Source organism: Dermochelys coriacea, chromosome 9 (assembly GCF_009764565.3).
Source record: "Dermochelys coriacea isolate rDerCor1 chromosome 9, rDerCor1.pri.v4, whole genome shotgun sequence".
NCBI lineage: Eukaryota > Metazoa > Chordata > Testudines > Dermochelyidae > Dermochelys > Dermochelys coriacea.
The window spans coordinates 76050812-76072789 of record NC_050076.1 but is presented as its reverse complement, the minus strand read 5'-3'; the positions used below and the strand labels follow the sequence as shown (position 1 = coordinate 76072789).

The 21978-nt window shown below is 36.9% G+C and overlaps 1 protein-coding gene across 4 annotated transcripts in view; it reads right to left on the bottom strand.

Moving 5' to 3' along the window:
• The window catches only part of RPS6KA6 (ribosomal protein S6 kinase A6), a 74647-nt gene that overhangs the window by 27909 nt on the left and 24760 nt on the right, over positions 1-21978 (bottom strand). For 3 of the 4 annotated variants that reach the window (XM_038417387.2, XM_043491672.1, XM_043491675.1), the window contains 9 exons: positions 16230-16311; positions 15298-15378; positions 12456-12535; positions 8007-8113; positions 7678-7715; positions 5027-5169; positions 4091-4161; positions 2630-2718; positions 1722-1786 (listed from right to left, as the gene is read on the bottom strand). In XM_038417387.2, coding sequence (XP_038273315.1) covers positions 1722-1786; positions 2630-2718; positions 4091-4161; positions 5027-5169; positions 7678-7715; positions 8007-8113; positions 12456-12535; positions 15298-15378; positions 16230-16311 — 756 coding nt within the window. The remainder of the gene's footprint in view (positions 1-1721; positions 1787-2629; positions 2719-4090; positions 4162-5026; positions 5170-7677; positions 7716-8006; positions 8114-12455; positions 12536-15297; positions 15379-16229; positions 16312-21978) is intronic. The other variant, XM_043491674.1, reaches the window with a different exon arrangement.

Genomic DNA, 21978 nt, shown 5'->3' with positions numbered 1-21978 from the left:
AAACTCCAGAGGTGGAAAGTACATGGGATACAGTGAGGTGATCGCTCACAGCATGAGTGACCAACAGGGAGTGCTTAGCTAGATCCAACACTTGGTATTGACAGCGATTTGGACCCACTCAGCTATTTCCTGTGGGCCAGACGGATGGCTATGTGGAAGTACGAGTCCTTCAAGGAAAGAGCCACAAACCAGTCCTGAGCCTACGTGGATTGAATGGCAAAGGCAAGAGTTAGCATCCTGCATATAGGGCAGCAGCGTATGTATTTGTTCAGTCTCCTCAAGTGTAGGATACGACTAAGACCTCTTCTTCAGGACAAGGAAATATCAAGAGTAGAAGCCTCATCCCCTGTATTCCTGCAATTTCTCTTCTATGGCTCTAGACAAAGTAACAAGGCCACATATGTTTGCAATAAGCTCTATAATACGCTCTCTGAAGCTGGCCAGGGAGGGTATCAGTCAACACTCAGGAGCAAGAGATATAGGGGGTTCTGCAAGGGCATAACATGGTTTGATTGTGGGGGATCAACTCAAGTATTGGGGTCCTGTACCGTATACTGTTTCCACGAAGGTGGAGGACTTACCGCTTCCACCCTTGGAGAAGTGATGGTTTCTGTCCTTGTAGGATGGCCCCAGTATTGTTTGGAGATGCATTTATGCTCTATATGAAATTATGCCTCAGCTTCTCTTCTTCTGTCAGCATGGCATAGGTATTGTTGAAGTTGCTAGCCCGTTTCAACAATGTCCTCTTCCCAACCTTTCTATCTCTACCTGATCCCAGGAAACAGAGGCATCCCTCTACATGGAGTGCTGGCCAAGGCAGACTTGAACCTCCATCTCGATGGTGATTGTTTCCTCTAGGTCTGAAATGACCTGCACGTTTGCTCAAGCAGATGTAACTAGAACTATGTGTCTCTGGACTAGTGGGTCTTGGAGAAAAGCAATCAGCACACTCAACACCCGTCTGGGATATGGCTGTCCCCTAGGCAAAAGACGCAGTAATCTATGTCGGTCAGTGAGGGGATGAAGCTATGACAAGAGAGGCAGGGTTTGAAACATGATTATTTAGACTCCATGTGGGGGGGGGAGAGCAGGAAGAGAATGTATTTTTAATTGGAATATTCAAATTAAAGAAAACAAGATAAAAAGGGTGAAGATCAATTCTCCTCACCAAACTAGTTAGGAAAAGGACAAGTTTGACATTCAGAGGATGTAGTGGTTGGACACTCACTGGGTTCAGCCCTGCTGCCACAGGCAGTAATAGGGAACTGAAGGAGAACTGTGGATGCACTGCCTTTTATGGCTTCGCACAAGAGCACAAGAAGGCACAGTGTGCATGCACAGCCCTGACAAACACTGCTATTGAAAAGAATCCAGTCTCTCGAACACAGGCACCTATCTTGGGCTTACACTGACACACAAAGGACTCAAATTTCTGTACCTCTCCCCTCTTAGTCATTTTGAAGGAGTTTTATTTGGTATTTAAGATTTAGAACGTTGCAATTCTAATCACTATTAAAATGTTAATGTATGTTTTAAAATTTTAGTGAGACCCTCAATAAATACTGTACAGCAATGAGGAGAAATACAATCTCAGAATACTATAGTGAGAGGTCTCATTTGTCTAGTATATCCTGTTTAATTATCTTGCAATTTACAGAGGCATTGCAAAATGTTGTAGCAAAACTAAAAATGGCTTTGAAATTAAATTGTTTTGTACTTACATTCCAATCAACTGTTGAAAAAAAAGGATGTCTCTTGATTTCTTCAACTCCATCTGAACCAGCTCCTGTAATTATAGGGAACAAAAGTTACAATTAAAACCAGCTTCAGTGTAAAAATCTCTAAACAAAATTGCATTAAAAAGTCAGTCACTTGGTTTCTTGGAAAATTGCATGGAATCACTTATTCATGGAATACTGCCTAAGGTTAGCATTTCCAAGCAAGATATTTGACCGAGAACGGACTGGTGTATAGCTAGTAGAATTCACACACATTGAAGAAAAACAATCACATTTAAAGGGAACCTGGAAAAAGGAAAAAACTGGACTTGTGCCTTGTTTGCTTCTTTTGGAAATATATAGGAGCCCTCCTCACAGGGCATCTTTACATCAGTTTACAAAGAATCAGGAGACTTCCCTGCAAGTCACTAGTTTAATATTAAACCTCCAAACAAGTAATTGGAGACTACGGTTGGGGGAGTATAACAGCATTTTCCAATCTGCTTCCTGAATTTTTGTTTGGCACCTTAATATCTAGTTTTTACTCCAGAATTACAGCCATTTGGATGGTCTGATAAGCCACTGTTCCATGCACCTGGGAGGGGTGCCAGCAAAAACAGGAAGTTCTACTAAGACAGAGACAGGCATATTGAGGGAGCTAAAATAAGAGAAAGGCTACTTTTTTCTGAATGATGGACTGCTGACCTTCCTCTGTCATTTACTCAGGTGAGCCAAACCCAGAACAAACATACTGCATACTTAAGAAAATGAAGACTGTTGAATAACCAAGAACTGATATGGCTATTCAGTGAAGCTTCACTTAACAATTAAGTTGTTCACAATTTATGGTGTAGATGGTTTTACTTCAAGATCCAGGTCAAAAAGAACCAACCAAAACAAGATCACATTACCTAATCTGTTTGATGGGTTCCTTTTAAACAACATCCTTAGAAGGCTTTGCGCTTCAGGGCTAAGGAATTGTGGCATTCCAAGCTTTGCTCTGGAGAAAGAGAAGGAAGAAATTAGGACTTCAAAAAGCATGTTTTGATAAAAACCCTCTAGATGGACTCATTAAACTGAGGGTAAGAAACTCTGCCATCAGATCTGTTAATGAGTGTCACAAAGACAGTGGAATTGTGTGAACGAGATTTCAAATTGAATACAAATATTAAAATAGCTACCCATTCAAGAAACTTTTAGAAAAAAAGCACATATAGCGTGGTATAGTGGTTTTCAACAAATAGGCTGCTTCAGACTAAAGCTGCATAAAGTACTTAGACTTGGATCTCTTCAGGGATACACAACTTTATCCAAACATGCTGGCATATGACAAAAAAGAAGTATTCATCCTTTCCTACCAGAACCAACTTTTGAAGGCACTTGGAAATAGCCAAAACACCCCTGTAATCTACACAACCCCACAACTCACCTTTTTATTCCTCCACTCAGAAAAAGCCTCAAGAATTAGATCATAAAGTCATTAGAGAAGGCCAAAGGGATCAACTTCATGGAGATTATTTTGTAAGGACAATAACTAAATTTAAAACAATTTTAGTGACTTGAACAATTTTTTTAATCAAAGTGTCTAGTTCAGCCTGAAATTTCTAGGCAGAATTGTAACATTGTTATACACGCACATATTCATTATGCTACAAATCCTGAAATAGGTGGTGAACTAATCAATCTTCTGCAGCAATGCTGCTATTCATTAACCACACACACTCCCTCCTGTCATGGAGTCAGGACTAAGCCCCCTTTTCTTTAGCACCCACCCCCCTCAGAAAGTCCCAGAAGTCTAACCACATGAGCTGCAGGATACCCTTTGACTACTCAAAGCAATAAATGCTTGCTTCCCTCATTTAAAGAGTGGCAAAAGAGTACAGTTAGGACTCGTTTACCAATCACCACTGTACACTTGTCTTACTATTACAAGATGGATTAAACTATTTTATACAGAACGTGTGGGTATACACACGTATGTACACAGAGAATAGCATACACACAATCTGTATAAAATAGGTTGTTTTGTTTTTATAAAAGCTATATCGTCACACAGACAAACAGCATATAGAGAGGTCATTGGCAAATAACTCTCTAGTGTACTTTACCGCCCCTATTTTTAATACTAACTTTACACACACACACACACACACACACACACGTTTATGTTTACAGTTTTAAGCCTCAGAGATATTCTGCAGTATCTACATTGTTTGTGATCAAATTCTTACTTTTGTGTTTGACACGTTATAATTTCACACCCTGAAAATGAGCGAACTACAATACATGAGCTAAAGCATAATATCTATAGCTACATTTTTGGTTACTTTCAAAAACAAGGGTAATTCTATTAAAAAAAGAGAAATACTTACTTTAGTATCATATTCATAGTTTCATTTCGATCTTTACCTTGAAATGGTAGTGTACCAGTAAGCATTTCAAACTGAAAAGAACAAAATGTTTAATCAACATCAAGTGGTTAATTTTTTTAAAAGTACTCTTACAAGATTTTAATTAAAATGGTATTCCACTTGTACTACACACACCAAGACCTGAGAAGTCTTCAGGGTGATTAGCAAATATATACTCATTTTAATTTTAAAAATATCCAAAAGTTAAACATTTTCTCTTCAAAGGCAATTTATATGACAATCTCAATTGTAGATGGGATAAAAAGATGATGTAGAACACCTTGGAGGGCTTTACAGACTAATGGTGGTTCAGGGACCATAATTCAAAAGCTAGTTGAGGAGTCAAACGGAATTCTCCCTGAAGTCATGTACGGCTACACCACAAAAGAGTAGCCAAAATTTTTTTTATTTTTCCTCCTCAGTACAAATGCTAATGGTATAACAATTTATTGTCCACAACGGCACATATATTAGTATTACTGGTGTATTCCACTTTTCTGTGTTGTTCATTCAACAGGCTTGCCGTTACAAACATTTTTTAAAAGGAATGCTTTGCCAAGCTATATGTCAAAGAAACATTCAAACTGAAGCCTTACAACAACCTAGGAAAGTGACTGAATAAAATTGTTCTGGACTGCTACAAAGTCATGTATATGTTAATAATCCTTAGAGGTATGCTTTTCCTTAAAGGTCTAAACAAGTCAAGATTCGAATTACTTCAAAACTATTGTTTCTTCAGTAGTAATCTAGTTACCAGCTTCTCCCAGGTCTTCCCCTTAACTTAAAGTCGTCCTAATTCTGTTTAGGCAGTTTATTCTAAATAAATTTAACATTACTCTGTGGAGGCATGCAGACTATTTGACTGCAAACAACATTATGCAATTAATCATACAGTACCATAAGAACACCAAATGACCACCAATCGGCACTCTGGTTGTGGCCTCGCCTGTTTACTACTTCAGGTGCCATGTATTCTACAGTACCACAGAAAGAGTAGGCCTTCTTCTCTTGATCTACTGATTCTTTGCTGAGTCCAAAGTCTACAACAACAGCATTACAAAGATATATCTAGTAAAGAACTTTAAAAACAATATTTTATACAATAATTTTATATTTTGGATTCAAACAACCAAAGACTGCTTATGAGTAAAGAAATGGTAATCCTAAAGCTCACTGGAGAATGGAAGTTAAATAGTGCATTACACAATCTATTGTACTGTGCCAGGAACAAGTGAACTGAAAGTCTCAGTGACCATTATTGTTGCTTAGTTTTTCTGCAATTAGGTATTTAAAACTTTACATATTTAGAACCTTAAAAATATGAAAGGTTCTGCTTTTATTTTTCTTATTTGCCGAGACTTTGCTGCTTGCTTTATAGGATGGAAAAACTAGATTTAAATGAGAATGTTTCATCATAAAAAACACCAACTACTAAGGCTATGTCTACACTTACAAGCTTGCAGTGGTACAGCTGTACTAATACAGATGTGCCGCTGTAAAAGCCCTCATGTAGTCTCATTATGCCAAGGGCAGAGAGCTCTCCCGACAACATAATGAAACCAGCCCAATCCGTGGTGGCAGCTATGTCGGCAGAAGAGCGTCTCCCACCGACACAGCGCTGTGCATATGAGCGCTTATGCCGGCAAAACTTATGTCGCTCCAAGGGGTGGTTTTTTCCCACACCAATAAGCAATAAAAGTCTTGCCGACATAACTGCTGGTGTAGTCACGGCCTTAACTTACTGAAAACAGCTTATGTAAAAATCAGACTTAAGGTATTTCTACACTTAAAAACGCTACAGCAGCAAGTTACACCACTGCAGCGTAGACGCTCCCTCCGCTGACAGGAGAGTGTTTCCCATCAGCATAGGTAATCCACGTCCCTGAGAGGCAGTAGCTAGGTCAAAAGAAGAATTCTTCTGTTGACGTACCACTGTCTACACCAGGGGTTTACTACTACAGATATATATAAATTTGCCAAAGTCAGACTTGTTTATATCAAGCACACCTCTCAGTTCTCCTTTTCATTGTAAGAAGGAAAATGGAATTTTATAAGTGCTTGTTAATTCAAAAAGCTGCCTTACAAGCAGCTTCCAAATGCTGATGAGAAAACAAAGCCTCAAAGAATTACAAGAAGTTTTTTCCTTTGGACCCAAGTTGAAACTGAATTTAAGTATTGATGTACCCTGCAATACATCAATATATAAAACAATATAATCTTGTAACCCTGATTTCTCACTATCCCCCCACCCTCCCGACCTCACTTTTCCACTAGTCCCTGCACTGTGAAAGCCCCAAATGGCTAAGGTGTTTAAATGTGGTCTGGAAGGAGTTAATCTAAATTAAATCCCTCAATTTGGCATTTCAAGAGAAGCAGAAAGCAAGAGAGAAAACCGCTCAAAGCTGAAGGAGTCCAAGAGAATGGTATCCAGAAATCAATAATATTGTATAGGGATTCAAATCCCTGTTGTTGCCTAAGAGTCTAAAGCAAGTCTGAAACAAAAAACACATCCTGTGGTGCTTTTAAATAATGAATATCCAGTAATTCTGTAATCTACGCAAAGCCCATTTGGCTAAAAGTTCTATCAGAAAGAATAAAAAATTACTAGTAAAACTATTGTGTATATACATTGCACTAAATGGATGAGAGTTTAAATAATCAATCTTTTTAATCTTGCAAGGTGGTTCTAATAGAAGTTAATATTTATACAACACATCATATAGTGGACTTTATGATATAATCAAAATGTTTAATTTATTATAATATAATTTAAGAGTAAACTAGTTCACAACACTTTGTACTTATCCAAATGTTTATAATGCAAGTCTTGTTGGTGAACTTTATTTTCTAAAAGAAAATAGCATTTTTTCTTGTAATACAGAATTTTTCTGCACCTTTGTTTTTAAGCTGATTAGACTATAATTTCTGAAATCACATTTTATATTTTTTAAAGAACATGTTGTCTGCACTAAATCTTTATCTTTCTTTTCTTAAAAGACCGCGTCAGCATATTGACATTTCAGCTTTGCTGAACCTCTGCCTTGCTCAATCACATTAGCTGTTGATCTTCAGATAAAGAGACATTTTATAATCAACCTTGATATAAGACACTTCAACCTGAACAGTAGTTTATTTTTGTTATTGATGAAGTGTCATCTGAATTTATTTTCCTTATTTTTAAAAATGAAGTAGCTTTCAATGTCTATTTTATAAACATTAATTTCTACAACCACTTTACCCACAGAAATAACCTTTACAGTGGTTTTGGGTTTAACATAAATACGATGGCTCCAATCCTGCCATCTAATCCATGCAGGCAGATCTCACTCACGTGGAGTCACACTAACTTCAATGGGATTCTACCCAGGCATAATAGTCTGCTAATGTAAAACAGACTGCACAATCTAGGGCTATATCAGTTAATCTAAAAAAATTAAATTAAGTACTGGTATATCAAGATTATTATACAAGAAATTATATGCAACTCCACACTAAAATACTTAATTTCATTAAAATATTTAAGAGCTATACTATTAAATTTTACCTACCTGTTAACTTGATATGTCCTGCTTCATCAAGCAAAATGCTGAAAATTAAAATTCACATTCACCAATACACGTAACAGGAATATTTACATATAACAATTTAAACATAGTAGCTAAAGACAGATCTCAACCAATCTCCCAATCTTTAATTTAAGAATTCTGTACATTATATTGCAATCAGTGCATATATTTAACTATTAAACCCAATACATATAGCTTATAAAAACATCTTTTACTCCATTTTTATATAGTTATAGAGTTGTATAATGAAAATGCAAAGAAACAAACAAACAAAATACATGTAATAGTGGATAAAATAAATTTTACTTTACTTTTCTGGCTTCAGATCCCTGTATACTATTCCCAAGCTGTGTAGATGATCCAAAGCAAGGGCCAGTTCTGCGAGGTAGAATTTCACATCTTCCTCTGTAAACATAACCTAATAAGAACTGTATAGATTTACCTTCAGATCTTGTCAGTTTCTAATACTGTAATCTAAAAACAGACAGTTCTTCTGCTTCCCTAAATTCAAATATTTCTCGTAACTACATTTCACAAATTCTCAGGAGACAATTTCACTTAATACGGGTGATATGCAAGAATAAACTATAGACTATTAAGTTTTCTGTAGATCTAACCCTGAAATTATTTTTTAGTGTTCCTCACAATCCAGCTCTTAGAGAATTAAAAGTAAAAATAAATTTTGTTGCAACTGCAAGGTAGCATAATTAAAGGAAAGTTAACTTTTGTATCTGCCTTGCTGGTTTACCAGTATTCATTCAGCCACAGTGCCCTATACAGAGCATTTCCTCTTCCTGTTTTTCCACTTTAACATGTATATTTTATACTATTGTAAGCAATAGTACATCAAACTACAGGATGTGTAATTGTAACCTTAAAATTTTATATTCCCATTTTATAGTTTTCAATTGAATGATGTTAACACTATTAAGACTTATTAAGTTTCCTTCTAAAAAAGGAACTACCTGTTCCTAAAGTTACATTCATACTTCACTGAGGTGAACGAGGTTGAAGAGTGGACAGAATTTGCACATCATTTACATGAACAGAGATGCATTCAAACTTTTCTGCTCCCTTTTTTGGAAGGGTGGGGGTTTTGAACATTTTGCTACAAGGTTGGGCTGAACAGCAACAGTACATATTAACATTTTGTTGTGTTTTGTCAATGGGAAAAAAATGAGATCCAGGAATTTTCTTCTTTAGTTTGCCTGCCTCTCTCCCTTATCACCACGGCTGCTCATGTAAAAGAGCCAAGGATGTTTGGGCACCGTCTCTACATATTCCTCCCCACCCCCTCTCCTCTCTTTGGTGTAACAGAAGTAGAGATGTTCTCTAGCAGTCCAGAAATTATTCGCTCTCCTTATTCTAGACCTGCTTCAATACATTCTGAAGACTTTCAGGTATTTAACTTCTAAAAATAGCAGCAGTGTTGACAACTCATGATTTTAAGTCTCACGGTATTTGTTGTTCTTCTCAAAGCCCTGGCTCCTGGAGTCAGGAGATTATGTGAAAAATCTGAGTTTTCATTTAAAAACAAGTTTGTAGCCCTACTGGTTGTAGAAAAAAGTTCTCACACACACACTTATTTGTGTGTTTCTGTGTCACTCTTCCTCCACCCTCCCTTTCTCACTCTCTAGATATATCATTTTCAAATGCTTTGGTAATACTGTAATAGGTTTATATTTTGTATGCACACCATTTAGACAGTCTCTGCACAGATAGAAATTAGTCTGGGGGAGAACTATTTCAATGGCCATGATTCTCCACTGCATCACAGGGGATGGGATGAAGGAAGTGGTGGGATTCTCAAATGATCATCTCTGTTCACTTTGTGCAACTTGGCCTATTAGATGAGAAATTCATGCTCTAAATGCCACATATAACCCAGGAGACTTGAACATATATTCAATTGTATCTAGCCAAATGTTACACCAGGGGAGGTTAGTAGTGCCTAGCAAAGAAGCAGGGAGATTGAGGGAGTTAGTTAAATAAAATAAGGAACAACCAGTCACGTATGTGGGGTACAGATAAAGCATTGCTTTACCTATATACGATGCCATGTACGCTAGCTGGTTGACTCTGCATGACTGGAGCCTCACCAGGATTGAGAAAAATATATTTGCCCTCAGTAGCAGAGTGAGTTCTCCCTTCTGCTCTCACTACTTGCTGTTCCTTTCACCATCTTTCTTCACTTAGTGTTATGGTATATACATTATTTTACCATTTTAACATGCTGGTACCATATGGCCACACAGTCATTATTTGAGGAAACTATAACATAACCAGTAATAACTTGAAGCATTTTGGAGGTCTATATTCTTAGATTTTTTTTTTTTTTTTTAGGTCTTTAAAACCTCAAATTATATTCCAAGATGAACTATTCTCCATTTGCTGAAATCATTGAGAGTATTAAGGAGCATAGAAACTTTGTTCATTTAGTCTCCTTATATAGAACTAGTTAGTCTTGTATAAACCGTGTTGATTAAGCTTAGTAATATACATCAGCATTTGGAACTATGAATACAAGATGTACTCTTATTGCTGAACAGCTCTGCTCAAGATTAAGAAATATTCCTAATTTGCACAGCACACAGGTATTACTGTAGTTTATGTCATGTCAAAGTTATATGCAACAGAAATAAAAGGCTTAAGTTCCTTTATAGTGCCCACAAAGGAAGCAAGAGTCATCTCTCCTATTTCTGAATTAAGAATGAAGTACAATGAACAAAAATGACTGTTTCAGTCCAAAGATACAAAGGAAGTTTCCAAATCTCCAAATACAATTATTCTAATTATTACATTGCAACCTAACAATATTGCACAAATTCATTTTAAATATGATTTCCCCCCACCAAATTAAATGTGATAAAAAACAAATTGCATTAAGTTTTACTTCTGAAGTGAAAGCTGCGGTAAAAGTGCTTTATTGGATGGATATCAGTTATTTTCTGCATTGCAGCAGAAAAAGTCCCATGTTAGAATTTTAAAGACCAAAATTAACACTTCAAACATCTTATTAACAGCTAAATATTCAAAAACAATTTCAAATATGCCTGATAATCCATGTGCAGGATGGTTTCAAGTGGCTCTAGGAACCGACCCCCCTCAATCAGCCTGGGTCATTCACTTTCTATTGCCATGTGGTATTGCAATAAAAAACAGTGTTTTTAAAACTATTGTGTTTTCTTTATAGAAAAAAATCTCAGGTGTTTTTTAATATACAAAATTAAAAGTTTTAAAATATCATGGTACTTTAGAAATAATCTGAAGTTTGTTGAAAACCAAATATAAACTTGAGTAATAAGTGACCTCAAAATTATTGCTCATTTCTTTACTCCTAAAAGAGAGATTTATGCCTTTTTCAGATACCCGGCCAATATTTTTACAGCCAGATTTGCACCCTTCATGTAAGTGTCTATTTTGGAGGATCAGTATATTCTAGCTGCACTATCACAACAAGACCTGAAAGTCATTTCCTATTATACTGAGATTTCTTAAGGGAGACATCTCAGATCAAATGGAAGGTGAGATTGACCAATTTCCTGGTTTATGCTTCATTAATTCTTAACAGGTCTGCTGACTCCTACAAATAGACAACTCTCTCAATATTTTCATAGCACAGCTACAGGATATTTACATTGAGTTTAGTTGTGAAATACTGAGAGATCACTATTGCAAGCTAATAAAAGGAGTTCAATGTAATTTTAGGCATATACTACGTATATGTTCCCTGACCCATCCTCAATATGTAGCTTGACTTTAGGAAACAGATGCACTGAGAAAATCCAGCTCATTGGTTCTTAAAGCTTAAGGATACTAATTTGAAAAAACTACTGAATCAATTTCACATCTAAGTCAGCCAGCCAGCTAGTTTGCCCAATTTTAGACAATGTCCTCTGTTAGACATTATCAAAAGGAATGTCTTGAAATCATACGGAAGTAGATTTAAAATGAGAAACAGACTCGTGAAATTTATGAAGCACTAAAAACTCATTATGAAGATATTTTCAAAAGTTTAATTCAACATCTAGAATTTTTACAGAAAAGTTTTGAAAAACAGAATATTTCTTAGCTTGAAATATTACAAATACCATTATAGTCCACATGCAATTTCACAGACTGACAGATTTAGAGACATATCAGAGTAGCACAATTAGCATTCCTCCCCAAACAAACAATAGTGAGCTGTCAAACAAGGTTGTGATTTCTCCAAAATTGGGGTGGGGAAGAAAGGGGGGAGAAAAGTATTTTACCTAGAAAAAAAATATTTGATTCAAGAAACTAAACACTAAAATAATTCAGGGGCATTATAAAAACAGACTCGGGGCAGCTAAACTGACATCAAGCTCTAATCACACCTGTGTTCTTTATTATATAAACCTGATTTACCTCAACTTGGTCTTTATGCAACAAGACCACTTTTAGATTAGAGAATTTGGTATGGGGAGGTACAGAAAAGAAATTTTAGGCCAATTATCAGTAAAAGTTTGACACTGAGGTTTCTTAAGCTATGGAATATTGTCCCAAGGGATGGATATATATATTAGGAGCTCAGTTGAACTTTCATTTTTGTATATATATAAAAATGAAAGTTCAACTGAGTTCCTAAAAACAAATGGGTCAAGAATTAGAGAAAAAGACATAAGGAACAATCCAATATTGGTAGGAGGTTAGACAAGGATGACATTTTCCAGCTCTAATTTCTGTGCGTCTTTGAACAAATTTTTACTATTGTATTCAGTTAAAATGTAGGTACTTACCTCTTTGGATAATCGTGTGAATACATCTCCTCCCCTGAGAAAATCCAATATTAAATATAGCTTCCCTTCGGTCTGAAAGGCTGATTTTAAAACATCACAAAACTTAATGGATAGTTTTATATGACAATGGTGAAATTAGACAATACTCAGGCATTCTATAATACTTTTTTACAGCTTTTATTTTAGCGTAATAGAGCACAGTTGCTTCTGAATTGAGGTAATTCAATTAGGCATGAGAACTTCATATGAACTACTGAATTCTGCGAACTAACCTGAATAATTAACATCACACGAATACTACACCAAAATGTACTATATTCATTTATTTGAAATATGTAATTTAGTTTTATTCATTCTGTTAATACTTTGTGCAGGGAAGTTTGAAAAAAGTAACCTTTACTAATATATTACGAAGTCCTAGTGACAAGAGATCTCACTACAGCACTGCCATTCTATTACATCTTTGCTAAGCATGGGGAGACCCCTCAGTATTTGTACAATAATTATGTTTTTAATTATTGATATGGGAATTAATGAGGTTCTACTATAATAAAATTTGCCCACAAGTTGTTAGGACCTAACACAACAATTTGAAAAATTAAGAGATTCGGAATTCAAACAAGTCATCCACACACCACCACACCCACAGGTGTGCCAGTCTCAGTTTTTATATTGGACTAATGTTACTGTACCTAAATTATTACAAAGTATTGGTTTTAAAAATGGAAAAGCAATATCTGTGGGACATTTTGCAAAATCTGTAGGAAGTCTTTGGGGAGCTTAATAATAGTAAAGGCATTCAAAAATTATGAAAATATGTTATATGACTATGATGGGGTGTTGTATTCCTCATTCTGGCTCTGAGAAGGTTGAATTAGGCCAGGCAGACCCAACCAACCAATTAAGCACCAAGTCACGAAGAGGAGGCTGTGGTTACTGGAGCAAGAGGGGCCTTCAAGGTGAGAAAAGACAACTGATAGGGACACCGACAGAGGAGGGCAGAGCTAATCCCCAGGACTGCCACGAGGAGGAGCCACTAGCAGTATGTGGACCCTGTGGCAATGGCGTAAAATCGAAAAATGAACAAGGGATCAGATTCTGGGTGACTTGCTCATATATATGTGCAGTGAATGGGAGAAGCACAAGAAGCCTCTTACTCCAACCCCTTGCACTGTCCATTAAAAGTCAACTAATTACATTTTAAACGTAGTGATACATTTTAAACAGGACCTGCCAATCAGATTCTAAAAGGACATTCATTTTTCACTTCAGGTCAAAAGCTTTTTACCTGCAGTTGATAAAAAAAAATATTAAATGAAAAGTAAGATAAAATCACCATTTTCCCCCTCCCCTCCAGTTTGTTTACATTTGACTGCACTTTGTGCAGAGTCTGTTTCAGTTTTTCCCCAGAAAGTTAGTCAACTTCCACTTTTGTTTGTTACAGCAACAAGGGAGAAAAATATTTTAAATACGAAAATTATACTATAAAAATTAACTGGGGGGAGGTATAACAACTGAAACCAGGCTTAACTTTTTTTTTTTTTAAATTGAGTGGATTTCAAGTTAATTGCGTCCCTCCCTATAAAGAAAACAAGTTGGAAGTAGGTAGGGGGGTGAGGAGAGGAGGAGAAGCATTTCAGCCAGTTAAAGACATAGGATGGCAGTGCTTGAAACCTCTGTCAGTGGAGAAACAACAAGACCAACAGCAGAATTCAGGTCTAATGAAACTTAAAAATAGGATTGTGGGGAGAGTCTGATGGGCTGTGAATGAGAAAATAAAGAAGCACAAACGGAGGAAAACAGAAGCCAGTGACCAAAAAGGGCTATAATATAGAGGTCAGGATCCCGATAACACATGCCCAGTGGGTTTTCGTGACCTTTGAAAAGTCATTTCTTTTAAAAAGATTAAGATAAATATTTTAATTCTTCAGTCTTATCAAGGGAATGGGGTTTTTTTGTCTTTTTTTACTACGCATAGTCTATTTAGATGTTTTCTTATGTGCATGTTACCATTTTACTATGTGAAGATGTTAATTGTTTATAAATCTATCATATGCTTTTAAAGTACTATAAAAAGGTAATTATGTTTTCTTGATTAAGTGCTTAGGAATTGGTTTAGTGTGTGTTAAATTGATCACGTGCATGGTTTATTTAATGTAATTAAATGTATTATTTAATATAATAAATGTAATTATTTCATGTCTTTAGCCTCTTGGGAAAAGCACTATCCTGATCTGAACTACATTGGAACAGATATGCATGTACATATGAGAAACATATCCCTGCGAGGTTTGCAATTCACCTTAAGATATGTGCATATCTTACAGAAGAAAACTCGGACAAAAGGCCTAAATGACAAGACTCAACACCATGCACAGGCTGTTAGTATAGAATGGACTGGGCAGATACTTTGACACAGAGAGAGATGTAGACCATAATAGTGAAAACTGAGATATGCTCTGTAATTATAAAAGAAATGTTTACATAACTGAGGGTATATTCAAACCTCTCAAGGCAGAAAATACTGGTTCTGTTAAACTCTGCAGAGATTAATGCTTCAGAAAGGCTGGATTGATGTTTATCTGTTAATGTCATTATTTTTCAGAAAGTGTCCTTAGTTACATACTGGAAGGTAGAAATTACTAGTCATCTATGCCTAGCTTTCACATTATCTGTACCTGCTTACAACAACTGTTAAGGCAGAATAAGATTACATTTGACTTGCCTAACGAAAACTAGGTTTTAGAGCAAATGCACTCCAACTATTAAGAAAGAGATGACTAATGCCCTTAACATGCTAATCCTGCCAAAAATATATAGGCAACAGAACAAAAATACCAACCATAGTGCAGTTTGACGATAAATGGATGATTTACTTCTACTAATATATCTCTCTCCATCTTTGTACGAACTCTATCTCGTACTGAAAAAAAGCAGAATAGTAATAAATAATTCTCTATTTCAGTAAAGTGAAGGTAGGACAGGAAGGAATAGATAGTAAGTTCTGAATTTCCAGAGAAATATAAAATGTTCTGTATTTAGCCTTTAAATCATTTCTTTTTATTTTGAGGTATTACATTTTCCCTCTTACCACTATATATTTTAACCTTTCTAAATTCTGCAACAAATCCAGCTATATTTAGTGATCTAGCAAGTTTCTTTTCAAAAATCGTAAAAAAGTTGGGGAAGGTTGGATTGGTTTGGGGGGGGGGGGAGAAGCTTCAGCTAACTTCAACCTCTGGATTCTGCCTCCTGTGAATATGTATTGTCTATTAAGATCATATTTTGGATTTTCTACCAGTAACACTTCATGCCCAAATGTAACCCACAGTGGACTAAAGTCCAGTGATGTGCCTTGTAAAGACAGAAATACCTTATAATTTGGCTTACTTTGACTTCCCCAATAAAGCAGGGTTGACTCAAAACTTGACAAATGAACAGTTTTGACCAAATTAGAACCATGGAAAATACAGAAAAACTGTTTCTCTGTAATTCTCTTGCTGTAATAAAAAAAAAAAAAAAAAATGTTAAATGGACTTACAGAAGGTTAATATAAAAAAAAATCTGGAGTCATCTGGACAGGTTTGAAATAAATTCTTCAGGCATGGCCTCAAAAAGGTTAATTAAAAAAAACTGATGTCAAAGAAAGAATTATGACTTCACTGAAGGAACAGCTTGTTTAAGACACAGGGCTATTTAATACAAAAATATTTACAATACTGACTTCAACACAGGAAGTATTTTCTAAGACCATTATAAAGAAAACACACTTACCTTTTAGAGAAGCTTTTTTCAATACTTTCATTGCATAAAGCTGCTCAGCATCAGGACCAATTATTTTCCTCACAAGAAAAACCTGACCCAAAAAATATTTTATATTTCAAATTACTGCTAAAATTGTTATATACAACAGTGATTTAGTTTGAACAAAAAGTTATTACATTATGGTCTGTTTCAGTATGAGGAAAAGAGAATAGACTGCATTAAATGATAGCCTCCATAGGGAAAAACTAAGATAATGGGGGTAGGGGGACAGAAAAATCAGTAGGTTTTCACAGTACACCATCGTTTTGAGAAAGCAATTATTAAATCCAGTAAGGGACTATGAGATCTTCTTTTGGCTGGATATAGGAAGGAGCATTAGATGCTAGGACACACACACACACACCCCTACCTGTGCAGGCAGAGCAACAAAAGTAATTGCACTCTCACCTCCACAAGTAACCGGATTGCAGGTGGTAGAAACCCCCAAGGTTCCTGAAGTAGCTAGACCTGGGCTCTAGGCACTCTTCAGTTTTTCTACAGAGATCAGCTTAAATTAATGCTTACAGAATGAATATTAATTTACATGCCATGTACCTGCATATTTTACACTAGTGTGTTAGGAAAGGGCAGCATGTCAAACAGGTGTCCCTAGCTCTGTCTCCTTCCCTACAAATGCTATGTAACCTCAAATACATAGAGGCTTCACATAAAGATCTCTGAAGCTGGAGTGTGAGGAGAAGGGAGTGGGGAAATACCCCATTTAAGATCAAGGCCCTGCACCTCGGGGGAGGGGGGGTTACTACCTTTTTTCCCCTCAGTCTGTTTAAATTTGGAGAGTATGATCTTGCGAAGTAACAAATGTGATTAGAAAAATCGATTGCTATGGATTATGTGCATTTCCATAATCCAAACATCTAATGACTAAGAGCTCTTCTAGCGTAACTACTGAATTACCATTTCTAATACGTTTCAATGAGCAAATTTTTACTATATTATCATAAGGTTAAAATCCAATCATAGGTTTAAAAGTATGCTAACAAAAACCTGAGGTTCAAAAGTCTTTTCATTCTTCGATTTATTTCCAGATTTTCAACACTAGAAGCAAAAAATGTTACTACTGTTTATGGTTTTAACTAGAAGTGGTTAAATAAAAGTATACCATATATACTCGTTCATAAGCCGATTTCTTCTAGTAAAAAAGGGAAGCACCAGAGAAGGGGGTCAGCTTATGAACGGGTATAGAGAGAGGAAGAGGTGGGACACAGCCCTCCCTGCAACAGAGGGAGCAAGGAGAGGCAGCACAGCCAGCAGAGCCAGAAGGGAAGAGGCGGGGCCAGAGTCTCTTCGCTTCTGGCCACTCTGCCCGGCCCTGCCCGCTGGAGCAGGCTGCGGTCACACCAGAGACATCCTCCCTGGCAAGCCTCAGCTAAGGTGGGAAAGGATGGGATGGGGAGAGCGTAGGGGTCCCAGGCTAGGGGGGTGGTCACAGGAGTTACTCCTCTGACCCCCTAGCTTCTCCCCCCCCCCCAAAAAAATTTCCCAACCAGTTGCTGTTCTGACCCATCAAGGTAAGCAGCTGGCGCGCCGGGACACTTTGTTTACTTAGGTTTACCTCCGTGCCTGCGGACGCTCAAGGTAAACAAACCGTATCGGCCCACCAGCAGCTTATCCAAAGTTTGCCGACCCCTGAATTATAGGGTCGTCTTATGAATGGGTCATAAAATTTTTCCATTTTTACTTATCCAACTTTGGGGGGGGGGGGAGGTCGGCTTATAAACAAACCGGCTTATGATCGAGTATATACAGTAATTCATCTATTAAATAAAAATTTTCCATTCCAGGATCAGGCCACCTTCAGCCCTTTCTATTGATTTAACTTCTTTTGATTATTTAGTCAGTTAAACAGAGATGTTCTAAACATAATCCTTCATCCCGATAGGCTAGTTACCTTTTTAATTTTTGCCCAGTGACTGACATAGTGCTTGTTTCCATTCTTAAGTTACTCTTTGAGAAGCCAAAAGCAGCATGTCAAACCTCAATGGATGAAAAAAAATCTGAACTAAGATTGTGACAACGTATTAGTAATAAAAAAGGAATTGGTGAGATACAGATAGTACATCAGATAGAAGGCAGATATTTACAAATATTTTAACATTAGCAACAGTGTAACACCTTACCACACATTTATTTAAAGCAGAAAGTTTTCATAACTAATATTTTTGCCAATTGTTCACTCATAGCAAGCTTTCAGAAGGTCTAAAGTGAAGTATTACACTTTTCCCCTCACTCTACCACATGCACAGATTTCTTATTGTGCATGTGATGGTTTGGCAATGGGCGGACTGGACTGATTAGTGAAGGGATGTTGTCTTTTTTTAAGAAAAAAAAAGGAGAGAAAGCACGTGCGCACACATGAGCTGGATCAAGGTTTTTGGTTTTTTAACTCCAGAACAGAAGTAGTACATGGACTTTGCAAGGAATTTTTTTCTTCAAATCTGGTTTAAGGAATTAAATGGTTAATCCCAAAATGTGGCTAGCTACTTTAATTTTTAATTTATGCATTTCCAATTTTGTAGTGTTAATTTACTGTCCCCGACATCTGACATTTCATTTTCCGCATGGACTGGGACAGGATAAAGTAGGTTTTGTAGTAAAAGAAAACATCCAACCGAATTTATCATTAGAAATGTAACACCACCAAACTTTCAATTAGGATGTTTTTACTTAATATTCTTTGTTTCAAATCACTTCAAATAAAACAGTACAATAAAAAGCATAAAAACAAAATAAAACATATTTCATGGGTTGAAAAAAGATGTTAAGTTTCTCTCTATATATCTACATACGCCTAATGAGAGGTTTGGTATTCTTTCCGACTATAGTGGTTTACTAGTAAATACAAGTGTCAGCCTCTGAACACCACAAGGAATTTTTTTTAAAATTCATATGAAATGACTGCGTTTTAGACCCAAAACAATCTTTTTCCCAAAAAAATGACTTCCACACTAACCCTTGCTGTGGTCGGAAGTCAGAGAACACTACTGCAGTATTTTGATAATTTTTTGCTATTAGACTGATGTAGGCAATACATCTACACAATTCCCAATGAAATCATAGTGGTTAAAATTAAAAAAATATTTAAATAAAAAAAACAAATAGAAGGGAAGTGCAACATGGTGGCCTTCCTCCCACTTCAGTCTTAGAAAAGTATCTGCAAATAATGAATTAAATTTCCAGAAGGTGGAGATTAATCTGGCTAGACATTCAAAACTGTTTACCTATCAGAACATCCAGAGGCTACAAAAACGAAATCCCTTGCTCTCATCAGCTATATACACCCAACCACCACATTACTTGGCTCCTCCACCCACTAAACCCTATAAGCCTCCACGCTGACCTAGCTGCAGAATCCAACAGTCTCTGTTGGCCACTCTGGATGCTCCATTCAAGTTTTCTTCACAAAGCCAACAATGTATATCTCGATGGCTGCAACAACATGCATTTCGATTCCTCTCCATATTATTGTGGTGCTTTAATAGCTTAGCTGTTCATCCAAAACTTTCATGTATCTAAGTAATGATGAGCAAATGCACATCAAATAATCTATTCATTATGTAAATGGAAGATTGCAAAGATTCAGGAGAACTAGACAGGTTTCAGAGTAGCAGCCGTGTTAGTCTGTATTCGCAAAAAGAAAAGGAGTACCCGTGGCACCTTAGAGACTAACAAATTTATTAGAGCATAAGCTTTCGTGAGCTACAGCTCAGAACTAGAGTCTTTGATTTCACAAAACCATCTGAGAAATAGGTCCTTCCCCTCGCACTTGCCCCTCAACAACCCACCTCATTTTCCATTCTTCTCCCTACCATGGGTCCACTGGCAAAGAGCCCCCACCTGAAGGGTGGCACAGAATGCTTGGAAGGAGTACATGCAGTATGTGCTGCAGCAGCAGAGATTAGGCCCGTCTCCCCCTGCTGGTTCTTCCAGCTCCCTACCTCCTTATGGCCACTGCCAGAAAGAGTAAAGGAGACAGCTTTTGGAGGCATGAGAGAGACAGTACTCACACATATAGGTGACGGCTAATAGCCAGAATGATGACACCACAAAGAGGGAGAAGAAATAGAGGGAAAATAGATGGAAGAAAATGGAGATGGTGAGGATGAAGAGAGCAGGGGAGAGAAAACAAAACAAAAGAAAGACCTAATCAGAAAAAAACTGAGTGGATAGAGAAAAATATTGAGATATAAGTAGTACTGAAAATTAGTGAACATTAATCTGAGTGAAACAATGAACCCTAAAGCCACTGAAGGAACAAAAAAGACAACACATTGCCGACAGGGAGAGAAAAAGAAAAATATATATACACGTTACTTTATTTTATAGAAAGACTGCTTTAATCAATGATTTTATGGTGGTTTGGCTGTTTCCAATAAGACAAAATTTAGAAGTTCTTACAGATTTTGGATTAAGAGGCCAACAACATTTCCCTGTAATTTTAACCCAGAAATTGACAGATGTAGAGTAACAGCTTCTCACCTCCAACCCATGCCTCTTACAGCTTCACTTCCCTTTCTACAACAGGTCCCACTACTGAACTAACTGCTCATTCACCCACTGAAACTTCATCCTTAAATCATCACTGGACACATCCTTGATCATGTGTGCATCAGAGTCCAAAATATGATTAAAAACTGCCAGAAATTTGAGAATAAAGAGACTTCATATCATAGGCATAATATTGAACTAACAACTCAACCAATTTTGTGACTGTATGATTATTTGCCAGCGAAACTAGTCCATTTTAATTTTCCCAAGTCAAATGAGGTATACTCTGAATAGTTTTCTGCACTGCCAAGTTTCTCATGCAGTGCTTATAACTAACACGAGGACACCTGAAAAAAGTTTTAACTCTGAGTTTTACACTTCTAATGTGAAGTGCAACAGAAGTAAGTTTAACTTCAAAAACAGTATTTTTAAATCAGTTTTATATCTTTATATTTATTTTTCAATTAAATCAGGTATAAAGTTTTTAAGGTCTTGAAGCTCTATTTGGATAAGAATTCAATTCTGCATTTTGAAACTGACCTTACCCAGCCATCACTGAAGAACAACAACTAGAGCCTGGGGTTTTTCACAAAATGCAAAACACAGTATTAAAACAATTAAAATGAAAAACTCACCCCACAGCAGCGGACCCTGAGTCTCCTGTCCCACAGCACTGGGCCCAGCTCCAGCCATTGCAACCTGGCACAGGGGACTGGAGCATCACTGAGGTTTGGCCCGTCCACCTCCGTCATGACCCCCAGACAGGGCCTCCAGGGACAGGACCCCACTGTGCCCCCCAACTTCCCACATACTCCTGAGGGCAGAACCTGACCCCCCCAGGTGAAAGGAAAATGGATACAACCAAATAACAAAAAACTCCCCAAAATAAAAAGAATTTCTCAGAACTCTAAGTATACCCTGGTGGTTTAAGCAATAATTAGTACTGAATCTTATCAGATGCCTCATCGCTCTGTAGGCCTATGGACAGTGATCAGAAAAGCCTTGTATCAATTTCTGAGGGCCAATATATCCACATTCTTTTCCTACACAGACCCAGCAGCAGTTGCATGTGAATTTGTCACCTTAGGACTTGATTACTTCAACTTACTGCATATAAAGGTGCTCAAAGGCTTAGGAAGGCACTTGGTAGCAGCAATCTACCCTCTGATACCAGAGCTAGAGAAGTAGACGTCTGTCAGAGTAACTTGGGTGG